Genomic DNA, 19519 nt, shown 5'->3' on the forward strand with positions numbered 1-19519 from the left:
AACTTGTACTTGCAATGTGCTCCTTAGGTGTGGTCCCCCTCCTGTCCCCTGCTATCCCTCCCACGCCCTCCCCTTCCCTCCTTCATCCGAGGCTAAAGTCGTGTTTCATATGCAGTGTGTGTGATTATAAGTTAGTTTCACAGTAGTACTGAGTACACTGGAAATTTTTTTTTTCCATTCCTGACTTTACTAAGAAGAATATTTTCCAATCACCATTAGATATTCTAGAAAATCTGACCTTGGTACAGCCAGTAATAAGGCCATCATGCTAATAGTATTGCACAGTTTATGAAATCAGATATACCTGGGTTTGGCTAGCTCTGAACTGCAGTTTTCAATAAAACGTGAGTAATAGTACTTGCATCAGAGTTGTAGCAATTGGATGGGGCAATGTGTATAAACTGCTTGGCAGAGAACCTGGCACATAGTAAGCCTTCAACAAATCATAACTCTCATATTACAGAGCAAACTGGTCTGAGGTTAGGTCTTCTCTTGTTTAGATTTTCACTGAATGTTTACATTCTAGTCAAGCTAATCTAGGTATACTGTGGATTTTCTTTTTAAAAGAATGCTTTGTATGTCACGGTAGCAAGCCCGCTTCTTTTTTCTTTCCCCTTTCCTCTTCACTCTTCCATCTTGGTTATGAGAAGTTTGGTCAGGGAGGAGTTTCTGCACTTTAGCTTGAATTTCTGTCAAAACAAGATTAGCTCTTCAGTCTTACGAACCAACCTTTGATTTCAGAATTCTTTGGGTTCTTGTGAATATGGTAAGCTGCCTTATACAACGTGTTTGAAAATAGTACAGTTTGAGTTCTAAGGAGAGGGAGGGATACGATGATCTAATCAATTTGGAACTTAGAAGAGACAAAGTTGTCTGAATGGAGCACTAAACTGAAAACCAGTGTCACAATTTTTTGCTGCCAGCTGCCTTTGTTCCCAGATGGAGAGCGCTTACAGTATAGCAAAGTGCCCTGGGCCCACTCCAGGCCTACAAAGTGAGAGTGTCCTAGAGTGAGCCTGAGAATCTAGATTTATTTCTAATACAGTTCTCCTTGGGTTCTGATACCCTGCTGGGTTTGGGAGCCACTGCTAAAGGCCATTTTTCTGATGAGGAAAATAAGACCCAGGATAGAAGCATCTCCTCCAAGACAATTCACATGGCCGGCTAATGGCAAAGGCCTGCCTAGAGCTCAGATCACCCTCGCAGTGAGTGCAAGGTTTGTTCCACTGCTGCCTGGGAGCCCAGGTTGACTCAGGAGAAGCAGGCGAAGCTGTCTTAGTCTGTACTTTCTCATCTGTAATGTGGAGATAATAACTCCTGACCTTAAAGGGCCATTGTGAGGTTAAATTAGTTAAGGGGTGTTCAGTTCACTTTGTCCTTTACTCAGAGTCTGTTCTTTAGACAACTGAAAGGGTACTAAATTAAGCCATTTTGCAGAGAGGTCTGAGTCATCTAGTGGCAGCTGTCTGTGCCTCACTGGAGGTGCTTTGATCATTGTCATCTAAATGCATGCGTTAAGTACTATCTGTAGCACAGCGCTCTGGGCTGTGCTAAGTGAGTTACCCAGATAATGGCCTGTGCCCTTGAGAACAGTGCTGAGACAGGGGACACAGAAGTTACTCACACAGCACAATACTGATAGGCCGTAGAAGGCAAGGGATCCATGGATGTTGAATTCTGCAGCCTAGAGGAGCCGAGAAGGAGTGTGGGGACACCCAGTCTGCCCCCTGGCTTACAGAAATGAAGGCTTTAGCTCAGGCCGCATGGCAGGTTGGGAGCAGGTTGTGTGCTCTGATCAGACCCACCTCCCCTACTGGGGCAGAATTGTTTTTTCTCGGGGTTGGAATGTAACAGCGTCCATTATATTCAATCTGGAAAGGCTTTTGCTGGGAGTTGGCATTTCAAGGACGTCTTGAGATGAGGCCCTTAGATCCCAGAAAATGGTTGAAGAGATGGTAGGCAGAGTGTGTCTGAGAAGGATTGAGCCAAAAAATATTATAAAGTATCTTGAAGCAACCAAGAAAGAAGTCTTGAAGCAGTGGGTAAGGTTGTTGGAGTGTTTTGTACCCCGGAGGGAATTCCTAACAGAACTCAGAGGAGGAGGAGGCCAAACATTCTCTGTTTCTTCCAATGGAAGGGCTGTGACTGCCCTGGTGGAGTGGAGCCGGGGGAGGGAGGGAGGGAGGGGAGGGGAGGGGAGCCGTGCTGAGGGTAAAGGAAAATCATCACCTTTTTAACAGCTATTATGTGCCAAGCCCCATGTTTAGCTTTTACATAAAATGCCTTGATCCTCAAAACAGCTCTACCAGTCAGGTATTCTCTTCCTGACAGGTGTTTCCCCTTTGCAGATGACAAAACAGACTCAGGGAGATTGGGTCCCCTGCTCCAAAACACGGGAACAAATGACGCAGTATTTAAGCCCATGTTTTGCTCCTTCCAAATCATTCTGCTACACCTCAAGGCTATTCGAAGAATATTGGGGGGAAAGTTACGGACAGGCAGTTAGGATTTCGGTAGAACTTCACTTTTTGTCTATAAACAAAGAAAGGAATAAAATGGAGAAGGGATGTCCGGAGGGGTCAGGGGAGGGGGCAAGAACACAAGCTCTTGAAGTGTTTGAATTATGCTCAGGAAAGGCCAAGGGGGAAATGACTAGAGGTTGCTTAATTGGCAGATGATGGACATGGTGATGTGACCCAGTGAGACGGGACAGGAAGGATCACAGAAGGAAGGTAAGCATATGTCACTTGGAGTGTTTAGGAGAGAGAGCTAGGCGTTGTTTGACCAAAGGGGAAAGTTCAAAGTGGGTAGGTAAGTTACAAATGATACACAATCATGGAGTGAGGTAGATCCTCAGAAAACATCACTTACGGACCTGTGTGAATATGGCATTGTAGTAAGGCACTATTCAAGGAAGTACGTAGATTAGAATGAAAAGTTGCACACCAGGAGAGGCCATGTGTTATCACACAGTACCTCATAGTGAAGGGAGAAGAGTAGGGAAAGTTAAGCCTGGCAGGACCTACTCCCAGTGGGAATGGATCACTGATACGGTTTTGAAGATAGGAAGGACAGAGCATTGAGGCAGAAGGCAAAAGCAAACACAGCCAATATCTGAAATCTAGGGACTGGGCAAAGGAAAGGAAGAGAAGACCTGTTGAGCATTTTATTCTGTGCTAAGCGCACTAACCAGTCCATTACTTAGCTACATTAGTCTAGATCAGTAGTTCTCAACCTTCCTACTGCCGCGGCCCTTTACTACAGTTCCTGTGGGTCGCGACCCACAGGTTGAGAACCACTGGTTTAGATTCTCAGTTAAATACTCAGTCCTTACAACACCCTCTAGCTCAGTGCTGTCTCTTCTTACAGATGGGGAAGCCAGGGCTCTGAGAGGTAGTGACTTCCCTGAGATGAGGGACAGGGGAGGCAGCATTTACCCAGGCCTGGCTGTCAACCCCTGGCTCCTGTCACACTGCCTCAGCCAGAAGTTAGAGCGAGGAGGCAGATTGGTTCTGTGCAGTCAGACTCTGTGAGAGGGTGGTAAGGATTGGGGTGGATTCAGAGAAGTGATGGAGATACTGGTGGCCTTGTTGAGAGTAGAAATGGGATAAGTGGTCACAGGGAAATGCACATTCTGCTGCCTGGTACCTGGAAGATTAAGTAGTAGTTGCATTTAATTCCCTCCTTTGGAAAACGCGAGTTCCTTGTTTGAACGAATTCTTTGCAAGCCACTTTTAGTCTACCTAGGAATAGGGTTTGGGCTTTCAGGTTAGTATATCTTTAAATTATAGTTCCAAGAAAAATCCTGGCTCCCCCTGGGTTGTCTTTCACATATTTAAACTGATGGCCCTGTTGGCAACATAGACACTCACCAGCAAGTCATCTGGGAGCCCTGGGAATCCTCCCCCACTAAACACCAGGGCCATCTGTGCTTCTGGCCCTTTTCATTGACATAGGCCACTTACTGTTTGTGAAATTATGGGTTTAAATGAATTCCAACCAATTGGCAGAAGTCTTTGGAAAAAAATAAGTATAATTTGGAAAAACGGGGTTCACCTATTTGAGGTTTTTGTAGTCTCAAGGTATGAAAAGAAGAATGGGCAGGTATTTGGACGTAAGAGCAGGGAAGTGACCTTGGCACGGCAAGAAGTGTGTTTCCTCTAACTGGAAAAACGTATTCCAGCCACTGATTTAACGTCTGTTATTGTTGCTGACTTGCAACCTTGCTCCCTGTGTACATACATGACAGGTCTGAACATAATTCTTCTTTGTAGTTCATTGCCTCTTGTAAAATAATGCTGTGATTATAAGTTTTCTTAAATGCAGTTTTCAAAATCTTAGTAATAACCACATTGCACCTACCTGCTGTACTTGGGTAATCTCTGTTGCTCAATTTATTTAATATTGGTCATAGTGAAACATGTTTTCATCACTTGAAATCCACATTTTATTTGCTAGGTTACTAATGGCCATTTATTTCTGTAACAAAATAGAATGCTGTGCAAGTTTGGCTTGCAAATAACTGTAGGTTGACTCTTGAAGGCAACAGGTTTGCCTTGAGATATCAGTGTGGGAGCCACTTGCGGTGGCTGTTTATGAAAACATTTGTTTTTTTAATTTGTTTTTAAGATAATCTGATTCCTTTCAGGATGAAATGTTGATAATGGGGTGGCGCCTGTGGCTCAGTCGGTAAGGCGCCGGCCCCATATACTGAGGGTGGCAGGTTCGAACCCAGCCCCAGCCAAACTGCAACCAAAAATAGCCGGGCATTGTGGCGGGCGCCTGTAGTCCCAGCTACTCGGGAGGCTGAGGCAGGAGGATCACTTAAGCCCAGGAGTTGGAGGTTGCTGTGAGCTGTTTGATGCCAAGGCACTCTACTGAGGGCCATAAAGTAGTGAGACTCTGTCTCTACAAAAAAAAAAAAAAGAAATGTTGATAATGATTAAAAGGATAAAGAATTTAAACCTGAAGTGTGTTTTTTGAGACCATAGCTGTAGAGCCTGCTGTCCTCCCCACTCATCTCCCTGTCATTTTCAGGCTGGTGAAGGAGCGAAGTCAAGGACAATGGGTTTAGAGGCATGACCTCCCGGGTCACCTTGCTGATTAGTGGCAGAGCCAGGAACTTTCAGTCATGCTGGTGTTCTTTCCACTAAAACACTAAGGTTTTTATACCTTAGATATTAGTTGGGAAAAGCGACATTTTATATAAAAGCTCTTGAGAATATATCTCATACAGTTCCAATCAAAGATCCTGCGAGATCTTTCCTTCTCACTTTTCTTTTGAAAAACTACGTTCCTTTTGCACCCGGGAATAATGAGTCTTGTTTGTCACCACAGCAGTGCCCTAGCATCTATTGCTTCAAAATCACCGAGCAGAATGAGAAATCAATGGTCTTTTTCTGAATTTTGTTAGTAGGGGCAGCAAACATTTCCTCAAAACTTAGAAGCAGTACAGAGAAGAAAAGAAAATACCAAATTAGCAATTTTTTTTTTTTTTGAGACAGAGTCTCACTTTGTCACCCTGGGTACAGTGCAGTAGCATCGTAGCTCATAACACTGAGCTATTTTTTTTTTTAATTTCAGGTTAATGTGAGGGCACAAACAACTAAATCACAATATTTGAAGTTGTTAGGTAACAGTCCTTTTTGTAGCTGTGTCCTACACCCAAAAGGCAGGCCATACACCCCTGCATTGTGCCCATTCATTGAGAGCATTCCCAGACCTCCCTCCCCTCTCCTATGTTCACCTTCCCCCAACTTGAATTGAAATGAATTAGATTGTCTACTGGCTTCATATTAGTATTTAGTACATTGGGTATTTGCTTTTCCATTCTTGCGATACTTTACTGAGAAGAATGTGTTTCAGCTCCATCCAGGTTAATACCAAAAATGTGAAGTCACCATCTTTTTAGGGCTGAATAGTATTCCATGGTATGCATATACCACACTTTGTTAATCCATTCCTGAATTGATGGGCATTTAGATTGTTTCCATGTCTTGGCCATCGTACATTTAGCCGTGATAAACAATCTAGTACATATGTCCTTACGTGCAAATGATTTTTTTCCTTTGGAGTGGGGCTGTGGGGTCAAATGGGGATTTAATTTGAGTTTGGGCTATATTTTAGAGACGGGTCTCGCTTTTGCTCAGGCTGGTCTAGAACTCCTGACCTCAAGCAATCTACCTCCCTCAGCCTCCCAGAGTGCTAGGATTGCTGAGGTGAGCCATTGCAGGCAGCCTTCAAGTTAGCAATTCGATAGCTAACATTGTACAAGATGAAAGCCTACATTATTAAATCCTGAGTGTTGTAAATTCACAAAAATGTTGTTTTTGTGGCTTCCTTCATACTGTGTAATCTTTCAAAATTCAGTGCCTGTTGACAATAATAGGATTTTAAATGGAATTTGTTATGGGTGATAAATATGTATGTATGATGGAGCTGACTGATTATGAAAAAAATAAGGACCGCATCAGGCCATCATGGTGCTTCAGGCAACTAAAGATCTGAATTCAGACCAAAGGTTTTTAAAGAATTCCCTGAGAACTTAATTGTAGCTCTAGGTCTGGATTTACAGTTGATATGAAGGGCAAAGATGAGCAGGCAATGGAGGGAGAGCTCAAAGTGTCCCATCACAAAATGTGACTTGCCCTGAGACATGTTGTCAAAACTGTTCTACATTGCTAATTTGCATGCAGAGACGATAGGATTTTAAAGGTGCTCTTGACACCTGGCTGCTATGGAGAAAGGGTCACTGCTCAGCTGTGTCTGGTGTCCTTCAGCCCTGCCCCCAACTTCCTCTCCCCCAGCCTTACAGTTTCCCAAATGCAGCTGGTTTCTCTGGCCTCTGGGCAGCATGGGCTGCTAGCGCCACTTGGACCAGCCTTCTTCCTCCTGAGTCTACCATGAAGCTCAGAGTTTCTCTCTCTCATACTGTTACCAGCACTCTCTGTGCTGACAAAAGAACATTAAGTTCTTTAGATTGAGGGCTCTGCCTTATCCTGGTGTCCACAGTACCTACCACACACGATAAGACACTCGGTTAATGGGGGCCAGGTGGAGAAAAGAGGAAGCAGTGGGCAGGCTTCTGTGCAACTTACATTCTAGGGGGCACTTAAATAGTAATGATCCAGCTCGGCGCCTGTAGCAGCACAGTGGTTACGGCACCAGCCACATGCACCGCGGGTGGGGGGTTCAAACCCGGCCCGGACTGGCTAAACAGCAATGACAGCTGCAACAAAAAAATAGCCAGGCATTGTGACGGGCACCTGTAGTCCCAGTTACTTGGGAGGCTGAGGCAAGAGAATTGCTTGAGCCCAAGACTTTAAGGTTGCTGTGTGGTGAGACTCTGTCTCAAAAAAAATTAAATAAATAAATAGTAATGATCCTAGAAAAATATCAAGTAATATCAGAAAACCTGCCTTTCAGGTGCTGTTATTCCGAGTGTCCTGTAATGGATGTCATACGGCATATGTGCGTGTCATTGGCACGGCTGCCACCACAGAGCATCCTGGAATAGCCCCTTGCTTTCTCTTACATTTGCCCCCCTTCGTCTTACCTCCTTTTCCTTCAGAGTTCCACCGGTGCCTTTGTCCCTCCCGCAGTCATTTTAAGAAGCCTCCTGCACCCACCACCCGCGAGTTCCACAGCCACCTCTCTCCTGGTGCTGGTGACACCGCTACTGTCATGAGATGCTTTGTCTGTTTCAGCACCATCCTCTGAGCTTAGGGAACAGCAGGTGGTCAGCAGTAACTAAATGAAAGTTGCATGAGTCACACCTTGGGCTTTTAAATGAGGAAGAGAAAATAAATTTCCTTTAAATCTTGCTCCTGATCCTAGGAAACCATAAGCCTCCAACACTGTAGCTTTTTAATGCAACATGACATTTGATTATATTTAGGGTTACAAGTTTCAGTGATCCAACCACTGTAGAAATGCTGCTCAGCTGTCATTGTGAAAGTAGGTTAAAATTTGAAAGCTAATGCTTTTACCATTTACTGACAACAGTTAAGTTAAATTGCCATCTTTGTATTATTTCCTGAAAAATAAAATAACCAAATTAGTTCTGAAATATAAGAGAAACAAGTCCTATTTTTAGTCTTCCTTTCTGGTCTGTGCATCTGTTGTAAATTGAAGCACGTTTGATTGTATTTCCTTCTTATTTGTTCTTGATTTGCCATTTTGATCTCCTTAGACATTGAATCATGTTTTTAGAATGAAACAGTCACAGACTTTTTTATCATTAGCTATTTTACTATTTAATTTAGAATGAAGAACAGCATGATAAAATTAGATACAAGAGACCTCTGTGTGTCATCAAGTAACCTAAGCTACTTTGGGTAACAAAAATAAAATTGTCTTTAAATAATTGCTAGCTTATTTTGAACCAGCTTTGCTCATTTTGAACCAGCTTTGCCCCCAGTCTGTGAAGAAGACCTCCAAGTCTGAGAAACTCATGCCTCCCTCACCAAATTTTGCCCAACAGTTCAAATGTTCCTTTTCCTAATTTCATCCCCTTGCTCCTAATTATGACCCCAATAATCAGTGTGCTAATTACATCCCCTGCATCATAACCTCCATGCCTCCTTGAAGTTCCCCCTTCGCTTTAGCCTGCCTTCTATATTTGCTCCTCAGTCTCCTGCTAACCTCTGCCCTCCCTGGGCTCATGGTTGAGGGCCCCAGGGTGAGAGAGGGGCTTCCCCAGTCGCTGTGACAACAGCCTCTCCAATTTTTTTCCTTCTTTGTCTTAAGAGAATTTTTAGCTAAGGAAGCAGATTGTAGTCAGAGGAATTGGAGAGGTCTGCACTGCCTTGTCCTCTGTGATGCTGGGGTGTGCGTTCATTACTGGGTGCTGGCTCGCTGCTTCCTGCACGGTCTGGCTGAGAAGCCTGCTCTGGGCTACACGTGTGGCCACACCCCAACAGCATCACATCCTTTACGTGGTCAGAAGGGCAGTTGTCTGGGACCTTTTATGTTCCTGTAGAGTTCCTAAAGCAAATTCAAAGAGTCTGTTTCTTCTCACTGGGGATCTAGGGATGAATAAAAGCCATCCTTGTCCTTGTGGGTAAACAGCTACATAAACAGATGATTACAAATGATGTTTGATGTGTTAAGTGCCTGGGATGAAGGGGTTGGGGGAGAGACCCCTGGGACCCTGGGAAGCTTTCCCATAGCAAGGCAGTGGCCTAGACAAAACACCTTCCTGGACTGTTTCTCAGTTCTCCGCACTTCTCTGTGGCACAACCTAGGACTCCTGTACATCACAGCCCCTTTCACTTCCACTCATGCTCTCTCATAATTGTCACTGGTCCTGGAATATATGCGCTTTCTTTGAGAACGTACATTTGTCCCCCTTGACATCTTGGGTGTGGATGAGGAAAAGAATAAACGTTCCATGCTAAACATATTGTTAAGCTCTGCGAATGTCATAAAGGAGGAAGTTTTAAAAGCGTGATTTCTTCATGTTTACAAAACGAACAAATGACTCACATCTATTGTACACATTCACAAGAGCTGTGTCCTAAGCTGATCCTGATTTTGAAGTCATGTGCCTTCCTTTGCATGTGGGGAAGGTTTTAAAGAGGATGGAAAGTGGATGAGGTCGGGGAGAGGAAGGAAGGCTCAGAGGCAAGTGCTCTGTTCAGGGCATTGGCTCCCTGGTGCCCTTTCTTGGGCTCCCCAGGACTGAAGTTCACCCTCATCCTTTAGCTCCTTCCTTCGCCAACCCTCTCCTTCTTGCTTTCATTTTATTCCATCCAGCCAGCCAGCAGGTTTTTTTGTTTTGGGTATGTTTTCTGTTTAGGCTGTTAGGCTAAATCAGATGAGACCCTGAAAACTAAAGGCAGACGTCATTGCAGGCTGAACAGTCCTAGAGCCCTCACCTCTGGACATTCAAGCAATGCTTCCCTGGTTGCTCTGACCACTTAGCCAGGCTGTGAAGCTGAGCTACATTTGGGGGACTTGGCCAACATCATCGTTGATAGGATCTTTAAACTCTATTATATTTGCACCCTTGGGCTTTGACCTTTTTAAAATTTCTTTCATATTGAATTTACATTGGAGATTGTTCTCTTGACTGTTTTTTTTTTTTTAAACATGGGTGCATAGTGCTAGTATAAAAAATAGTTTTAAAATAGATCAAATGTAAATCTTCATACTCTATTAAATGCATGTAAAAAGGAAAAATAAGCATGTTAAATCAATAGCAAGTTTCTGAGGCACTTTGTAGTTGCCATGCGGAGTAAATCCTAAGAAGTAACACATCGGATTCATTCCGGGGCAGTGGGAGAGCATGCACTTCAGTCCCTAGAGTCTCAGAACGGTGTTGACGTTCACAGACACGACCAGCTCTGCGCACACTCGGGGACACAGGTACTTCCTCTTCCACTGGGCTTTATCCCAAAATAGACATCTTTAGTGGTTCTTTATCTTCTATCCTTTGAGGATTTGAGAAGCATTACAAGACAAATTACAGTATTAGAGCTAGCGTTATTCTGTTATTAAAGTTTCACGTTCTAGACAGGCATTTCTTTATTGTTTTGTGTTTCAAAATGAGAGGAGGTGGGAGAGGACATACTATGTAAATTAAATTATGGTACATTACCTCGTAAGGGATCTGAGAAGTTAGGAATATTGTAACTGTTTTTAGAATCATATATCTAGAAAAAAAAGAGGGATTGAAATGGTGTCGTCACCTCTGTCTTACCCAAAAGTGGAACATTGCAGTTTTAAAGTTGAGCAATTGGAAGTCTTCCAGTTCCCTTTTCAAATGCCGTGATCTCTGGACTTTATCTCATCATTTGTTTCAGTTTGACAAATAGAAAAAACAAATTTATACACCCTCATTGCCATCAATCCTACTGACCTCATAAATATTAGTTGATCTCTTGAAGGGACTGAGTATAAGAAGCTCAAGCTAAACAACTGTTCTCCAGAAATCTCAGAAATTGTCCTTAATTCTCTACTCCCAGTTCCCATATGCAGGAGTTACATCACCAGAACGTGATGGGCAGTAACATTTCATCATATATTCTTTCAGACTTTTTTCCATATGCCATTTTTTAAGATTAATCGTACTACATGTTCAGGATTTTTTGGCTTCCAATGGACATTGCATGACCAAGTCTCAACTGATTAATTTTTGTCTCACCAGTTGATTGTGCTGGGTTTTGATGATTTTAAAAACCTTCTATTTTGACAGTATTTACTAAGTGGAGGCAAATTACAGTAATACCTGATGTCAGCTGAGGACAAAGGATGTTCTAAAATAAAAGTAGATAGATTAACAAATACATGATAATGTAAAAGGATATATTGTATTAAAATGTAAGCTCATTTGGCAGAAACTCTTCATTCTGATTACTTTCAACATCTTCAGAGGAGCGTGGCCAAAGAGCCATGGGAGTGGAGACGTCCAGCATATTGAAGATGTTGATAGTGCTGTGTCAGCTACCGTGACTTGCTATTTGCCAGGCATCATTCAAAGAACTTTTCATACAGGAATTCGCTTAATCCTTACACAGCACTGTGAAATAAGTACCATTATTAGCTCCATTTCACAGCTGAGAAGACTGAGGCACAGAAAGGTTGAGTAACTTGCCCAGGAGCACCCAGCTAATGAAGTGACGGGACCAGGCAAATCCAAACAGGTGCTTTGCAGAGCCCTGTTCCTAAATGCCGTAATCCTTGTTGCCGTCTCACACCTCCCTACAGAGCTTAGCTTAGTCACCACCTTCTCCAGGTCACCTGACTTTCAGAGATGCTTTAGTACAGTGGTTCTCAACCTTCCTAGTGCTGTGACCCTTTAACACAGTTCCTCATGTTGTGGTGACCCCCAACCATAAAATTATTTTCGGATACAGGAGCAGTGTCTCGGTTCCTAAGACCATCAGAAATCTGTGTTTTTCAATGGTCTTAGGCAACCCCTATGAAAGGGTCTTTCGACCCCCTAAAGGGGTTGTGACCCACAGGCTGAGAACCGCTGCTTTAGTACTTTGTACAAAACTCATACGTGTATACTTCACTCATCACACAGGAGGTTCAGTATTCAAATCCGTCTCCCAACCTTAGTCCTCTTTCTATCCACAGCTGGTTATTTGGTGTAGTGCTTGGCCCAGAGCAAGCGTTCAATAAACACATCTAGTTGAATTGGCTTGACTTGAACACACAATGCTTTTCCTTGAGGCGCTTTCAGTATATCTGGAAGAGAATTTCCATTTACATGGAATGATTGAATAAGGAGGAAATTCTAGCTGAAATAGACTGTCTGGGATAGACAGTGGGTGTCTGGGATTTCAAAAGAAAGGAAATCAGCCCTGGAGATTTGAATCTGAGGTGTAGTTAGATGACAGCTAGGAGAAGAAAGGGAGGAAGAACACGGGTCAGAATGGTGACCTTCGGTGGTAATGAATGAGATGCTCTCGTTTAAGGGGGCAGCAGAGTTGTATTAGAAAATGTCAGTGAAAGATCTTCCTCATTGACGTACCTCAGACATCAGCTCCTCAGAGCAGCTGACCTGTTCCAGCTGGGACCTTCTTCCCACAGTCTCTTTTATATATGTAGCCCTCTCCTTTGCTTTGTGTACATCTGTTCTTTGTGACTGAGCTCCCAGAGGGCAAGGATTGTTTCTCGCGACCACTGAGCATAACGTCTGGCACATAGTAGTGGTAAAGGTAATAATTAGCAGAAACTATACAATTACAGAAGCATATAACATTGATTATAACATTTATTGGATTCTTACTCTGTCCTGAACATTGTTCTGATTGTACTCTATTAACTCAGCCTGTGTTCACTGAATATTTTTGTTAAAATTTATGTTCTTTGTATTTTGCCCTTTTGTGAGGGTTGTAACATCTAGGAAATCTTTAAAGGTGTAGGCCCTCTCTGAATATGACCTGCATCTTAATTCTGCAAAAGCTGTTCACACATAGCAGGCTCTTAGTGCCAGAGAGGATTGGAAGCTAGAATGCAGTTCCCTCCAGAAGGGAGATGGCAGCTTGGTCCTCCCAGACGGGTGACACTCATAACAGGCCACCAGTCCCAGGAGGAAACTGAGACACGAAGGTAGACACCCCAGAGTACCATCAAGTAGACCTCAAAGCAGGCAAAGCACACACTTGCGCCCCTTAGTTCCAAGTCTCAGGGAGGGAGGCTACTGATTTCTTTTTCCACAAACAGTCTAAGATGTGTCTGAGGTCCCAGGTGGCGGGGGTCACCCATAATCCAGCTGTATGGGGGAGTTTGTTTGTTTTTGAGACAGAGTCTCACTGTGTCACCCTCGGTAGAGTGCTGTGGCGTCACAGCTCACAGCAACCTCAAACTTTTGGGCTTAAGAGGTTCTCTTGCCTTAGCCTGCCGAGTAGCTGGGACTACACCACAACGCCCAGCTACTTTTTGGTTGCAGTTGTCATTGTTGTTTTTAGCAGGCCCGGGCGAGCTCAAACTCACCAGCTTCAGTTTATGTGGTCAGTGCCCTACTCAGTGAGCTACAGGCACCGAGCCCCAGCCATAGGTTATTGAGTAGAAGAAACAAATCAGTAGTTGACAAAGACACGTGTGTACACACTCTAAATAGAGTTTCAAACTTTTATTATCAGTGTGCTCTTTCACATTAGGGTGGCCCAAAAATCTTGCATGCACCATCTCAACCTCTCCAAATATATGGTCGTTAGAATAGTGCAAGTAAAATAATCTGGGCAGTCGAACAAGCATTTCAAGCAAGAGCAAATATCTATGAAGTATTTTTTCATGTGCTACTAGTTTCAAGAGAAAAAAATGCTTTAGAAAAATGTTGAGGCTTAATTGAAGCACATAGCAATCTCCCATCTGGCATAAAATGTTCTAACTGGTAGCCAAATTTGGCATGCTTGAAGACAGACGAGTGACTAATACTAGGGCTGTGTGTGGCCAGGACCAAATGTATTTTCTGACCACAAGACCATGTCTGGATTCTCCTTTGTAATTACCACACGGCCTACTGTAATTGTAAAACTTATATTTACTTCCTGCCTTTGACATGTAATTCAGGGTCCACAGCTACACCCTCAAGGAGAGTGAAGTTCTGTTATTTTACTAAAACCTATAAAATCATCATTGTGTAAGGGAGTGTGTATGTGTTTGTGGTGCTACGTCTGCTAAATATGTTAAGTGTAATCATGTGAGAAATATGTCCACTCCTGCCACGTTGGATGAAGCGCTTTACTTGTCAAATGTTTATTGAACACATACTTTTTTGCCAAGTACTATTTTGGACTCTAGGAAACATCAGTGAACAAGACAACAAAGGCCCTGCTTTCCTGGAAAAGAACAAGGAGTGGGGAAGGAGGGAAGGAAGATGGACAGACAGGAAAATAATGCTCACACACACGTGCTACGCAGAGAGCCCCATTAGAGTGATGTGGTAGAGAAAGTCTGTGTGGCTTCTTCTTCTTCTTAGGACATCCAAGGAGACCTCTCCAAAGGTGACATTTAAAGTGACATTTTAAAATGACAAGAAGGAGCAGGATGAGCAAGAGCAGGAGGAAGAACATTCCAGACAGGTTAATGTAGAGGCCCAAGGACGGGAGGAACTTGGCATGTTCTAGAGAAAAAGGCCACTGTACCCAGAACGTGATGGGTGACAGGGAGACTGATCAGAGAGGTTGTCTGGCAAGGTCACACAGGGCTGAGAAAGCCATTGCAGGACCGGGCATGGGCAGGCTGTGGCCCTTGTCAAAGCAGGGTCACTAGTTAGGCGGCATCTGCAAAGGTCCAGGCAGGAGGCAGTAGTGGTCTGCGCCGAGGGGCGTGGTAAAGAACAAGAAGGAGCTGGGTTAGGGGGTACGGCTCAGAACCAGAGTCAGCAGAACCTGGTAATGGAGTAGTGTGAGGAATGAAGAAAGGGGAACAGTGAAGAATGATTCCAAAGGTTTTGGCTTTGGGCTGCTGGGCGGGTGGTGGCTGAGATGAGGAAGATGGAAGAGAGAGCCGATTGACTTTTCACACAAGATCACAACTGAGTCATCCCGAACCACGTCTTGGGGTCCAATACATGCCCTCACTACCACCCCCCACAATTTACATCACTGAGGCGTAGTCAGAGACCTTTGGAAAGACGACTTCAAGCATTGCCATGGTTTCTCCACCACTTTCAAGTTACCTGACTCACACCCTGCTGGGTGTCTTGTGGGAGCTCTGTGACTGTCCTCGAGTAACCTTCCTCCTCAGCACAGCGCCCAGGGCATCTGGGGGTACAGTGTGGGTCTTATATATATGTGATATGTATATATAATATAAAAACAATATGACTAATTTGCTTATTTTTCTATCTATAATCAGGAAAATTATTGTGAACTCTTTAATAAAGATTAAACTGATTTTACCCAATTGTTTCTTTTTTATAAGGCAAATATTTTCTGCATTTGCCTTAAAAACATCTCGGAGCTTAAATTTCTTTTCTATATAATGAGAGTAACCGTATCATTCTTCATGGGTATTTTCTGAAGATTAAATGAAATAATGTCTATAAAGTACTTAGCACAGTAGCTGATGTATAATATTCAGTAAACCTGAGGTATTGTTATTATTAATGAAATAACAATTTGGGGGCCAGGGCAACTCCCAGTGTACTGATTTTAGTATTCAAATTCCTGCATCGTTTTGGACAAAATCCACCATTTCTTTGAATCTCCAATTTCCCCAGATGAATGAAATCTTAAGATAGATAACCTTAGTTTAAAAACTTCTGTGATTTTAGTAGATTTTCTGTACCAAGCAAAATTTACACAAAGGTTTATCTTTAGGTCAACTAAATCACTGTAAGTGATAATTATTGCCAGACATGACCTTTCAGTAGCACATTGGAGAATCCCAACACTAATGTCAATTTCTATAAATACAGATTCGGGGTGAGGAAATGCTCTGTCTCTAGAGACGTTTGGAGACTCTGGCTCTTACTCACGGGCGGCATTCTTGCCCAGTCTCACTTTTGTTACCTTCTTTCATGATGTGTGATGCTGGTAGCCACCCACGGTTTGAAGTTCCCCACTCCGCCTTCCCTGGTGGTCGGCATTGCATGTGAGTTATGCCTTCTTACTTCCTGTACCTTCTGAAATTTAAAAATAGAAAATAACAAACAGACCCACGTCAGCTGAACTCTGCTATTCATCTTAACAGGTTTTCTAGTGAATTCCACAGTATAACACCTACAGGCAGAAATCTGCCATCAGTTCAGAATAAACCCTGTAAGAAATGGCAAAGAGCTACTTTTATTTGGGGAATCGGACACCACGATCCGAAATGGGAGGCAGTAGCCCACAGGAAGAGGCTTTGAAAAGTGAGTCCAAGAGTTATTCCTGGCCTGAACCTTGGCTTTTCTCCTTACCTGCCCAGCTTACCGGAGCCATTGTGAGGAGTCAGGGGTTGATAAAAGGACATTTAGGAGTCTGAGTCTTGTACTGGGAAAACTAAAGACAAGTCCTGGGGAGCATGAAAACCCTCCAGAGTTGGAAGCATTATTATTTCAGGACACCCCATATCACAGCAAACAGACTAAAATTTAGCACCCTCCACATTTAATATATTTTATAATTGCCTACTAGTTTCTTAGCAATTATCTTAGCATACTTGGAAATTCTTAAGTTAAAAAAGTAATCTAGCCCACATATTGCTTCCAGTTGAAACATTTTCAATGACCAAATCAACAATAAATGAAGTTAGCATTGCGTTTTGTAGACCTTTAACATTTAGTAATTTCAATTTTATAGTTACCCTGTTTTGAAGCCAATAAATGGATTTCAAGGTCTCACACATTTTTATAGGTCCCTGAAAAACTGGAAGGCCTAAGGCATTCATTGTACCTCATTGCCCAGTGGGTAAAAATGTTCTGCCTGGGAAGTCCTAAGCGCTGAGGTCTTCATCCTTGCCTTCCTCAGAGAATGAGAGCTGGTTTGGGGGCAATGGACAGCAGGCTGCTGGCATACAAAACAGCACTAGCTACTGAAAGAAAGTAAAATTACTACCAAAAAAAAAGAGTAAATTAAGTCAGAGGAGCCCATGGGTTCCAGCCATCACCTCCCTGTGTAGCCTTGAAGAACAGCTCCATAATCTCTTCCTGCACCCAGGAGGTAGAGCATCCCTAATCCAAAGACTTTGTGAGGGCCCCCGTGATGCCACAAGTGGGAAATTCCACACCTGACCTCATGTGACAGGTGCACAAAACTATGAAAAAATTCCGTATAAAATTACCTTCAGGCTATGTGTATAAGTTGTATATGAAACACACCTGAATTTCATGTTTAGATTTGCATCCCCTTTTCACAATATCGCTATGTTCTTGAAAATATTCCAAAATTAAAAAAAAAAAAATCCAGGGCGGCGCCTGTGGCTCAGTGAGTAGGGCGCCGGCCCCCTATACCGAGGGTGGCGGGTTCAAACCTGGCCCCGGCCAAACTGCAACAAAAAAAAAAAAATAGCCGGGCATCGTGGTGGGCGCCTGTAGTCCCAGCTACTCAGGAGGCTGAGGCAAGAGAATCACTTAAGCCCAGGAGTTGGAGGTTGCTGTGAGCTGTGTGAGGCCACGGCACTCTACCGAGGGCGATAAAGTGAAACTCTGTCTCTATTAAAAAAAAAAAAAAATCCAAAACCTAAAGCACTTCTGGTCCCAAGCATTTTGGATAACAGATGCTCAACCTGTGGTACCTTTGTAGACAAGCACTTCGTCCGGCCTAGGTGGAGGCCCAGAGTCCTCAGTTCTGTGGAACTGAAAGATACGACAAACCATTGGAGCCATGTACACTTCCTCTTTACACGTTAAAAGGAAAGCAGGCTGGGCACGGTGGGCCACACCTGTAATCTCAGTGCTTTGGGAGGATCACTTGAGGCCAGGAGTTTGACACCAGCCTGAGCAATACCAAGACTCCATCCCACAAAGGATAAAAAAGTGAGCTGGACGTGGTGATGTACACCTGTAGTCCCACACACTCAGGAGGCTGAGGCAGGAAGATCACCACAGCCCAAGAATTTGGGACTACGGGGAGCTATGATCCTGCCACTGCACTCCCGCCTGGCAACAGAGTGAGACCTTGTCTCTTTAAAAAACATATATATATATGTAAAGCAGTTTTAATGTCCATATTATTTTGCCAAAACGAAGGAAGGGAGAAGAGAGTAGAGAAAGGAAAGGGCAGGGAAGGAAGGACACTGTCAACACTTGTGTTTACAGAGCTATTGATCTTTTGGCTTCTGTGCACACTGGCCAGCGTCCCTCTTCAGGGACAAAGGCTTTCGTGTGCAATAGCCCATTCAAACATTATCTGTGCTCTGTTTTTTCCTCCGTGAGGGAGGGGCAAGTGGGATGTAATGAAAAGAACACGGGTTGCAGAAGGAGATGGTGCTGCTTTCAGAGCCGTTCAGCAGTTCTCAGAGGGTTCCCTGGGGTCCCTCAGAGTCTCTTGAGGTTTCTTTAAGGTCAGAAACTGTTTTCGTGATAAAAGTATGATCTTATTTGCCGTTTGCACTCTCGTTCTTTTCATTAGTGAATTTCTTCAGAGGCTGCATGACATGTCATATTGCAACAGATTGAAAGTGTACACAGATATCACAATTGGACATTAAAGATCGTCATGCAGGTGGAAAACCATGCACTCTGCTCGCTCTCTTTTTTCGTGTATGGGTTCTGGAAATATGATTACTTTTAATTTTTAAAATGTTTATGTTAACATGTACTGGGATTATTATTGGTATTTTTAAATGAATTAATACATTTTTTAAATCCCTCAGTCTTAATGCCTTATAACCCACATAGAAAAAGTTCTTTGGTACCTTAAATAATATCTAAAAGGATTCAAACCTATAACCAAAAAGTTTGAGAACCCCTGCACTTCCTAATAGTAATTACTACTTATTGTTTTCTTGTGTCGTGAGTTATACAACGCACAGCACATTCTTCATGTCTTTTAATTTTTGTAACAGAGCTATAAAGAAGAAGGTTTCAACAAGGGCACCTTCCTAGCCAGCGTCTCACAGCTAATGACCACTTCAGTCCTCTGACTCTGAAGTCACACTCCCAATCACTGGGCAGAACTTCCTTGCATATTAATTGTCTGTAACTTTGAAGAAGTTTTGTTTTTTTTTTTTTGGTTTTTTTACTGCTCAGTTTTCTTATCAAAAATGGACAAAATCAGGTACCCTGCAGTGTTCTCTTAAGAGCAAAAGAATTAATCTGCATCCAAGTGCCTAGCATGGGGGCTAACACCAAATGCACCCCAAGAGACGATTAACCTCTCTTCCTTCTGTTTCTTCCTCGACTTTGGTACAAGGGTAGACAACAGGCTCATCAGCTCCCCTTTTTTTTCTAGATGGTCTTCAAGCCGATAGAGACGCTGATAGCACAGAAGGAGTGGATGAAGATATGATTGTGACCCAAAGTCAGACCAACTTCATCTGCCCCATTACACAGGTATTGCTTTTTCCTCCTTTTGAAAGAAAACTGTTCACATCACAGGGGCCAAAATCTTCCTGTTTGCTTGATTTTAAGTGGGAA

At 43.2% G+C, this 19519-nt stretch overlaps 1 protein-coding gene across 2 annotated transcripts in view; it reads left to right on the plus strand.

The window, feature by feature from the left end:
* The window catches only part of NSMCE2 (NSE2 (MMS21) homolog, SMC5-SMC6 complex SUMO ligase), a 225845-nt gene that overhangs the window by 197888 nt on the left and 8438 nt on the right, over window positions 1–19519 (plus strand). For both annotated transcript variants that reach the window (XM_053559630.1, XM_053559629.1), the window contains exon 5: window positions 19335–19435. In XM_053559630.1, coding sequence (XP_053415605.1) covers window positions 19335–19435 — 101 coding nt within the window. The remainder of the gene's footprint in view (window positions 1–19334; window positions 19436–19519) is intronic.

This window comes from Nycticebus coucang, chromosome 13, assembly GCF_027406575.1.
Source record: "Nycticebus coucang isolate mNycCou1 chromosome 13, mNycCou1.pri, whole genome shotgun sequence".
Lineage (NCBI taxonomy): Eukaryota > Metazoa > Chordata > Mammalia > Primates > Lorisidae > Nycticebus > Nycticebus coucang.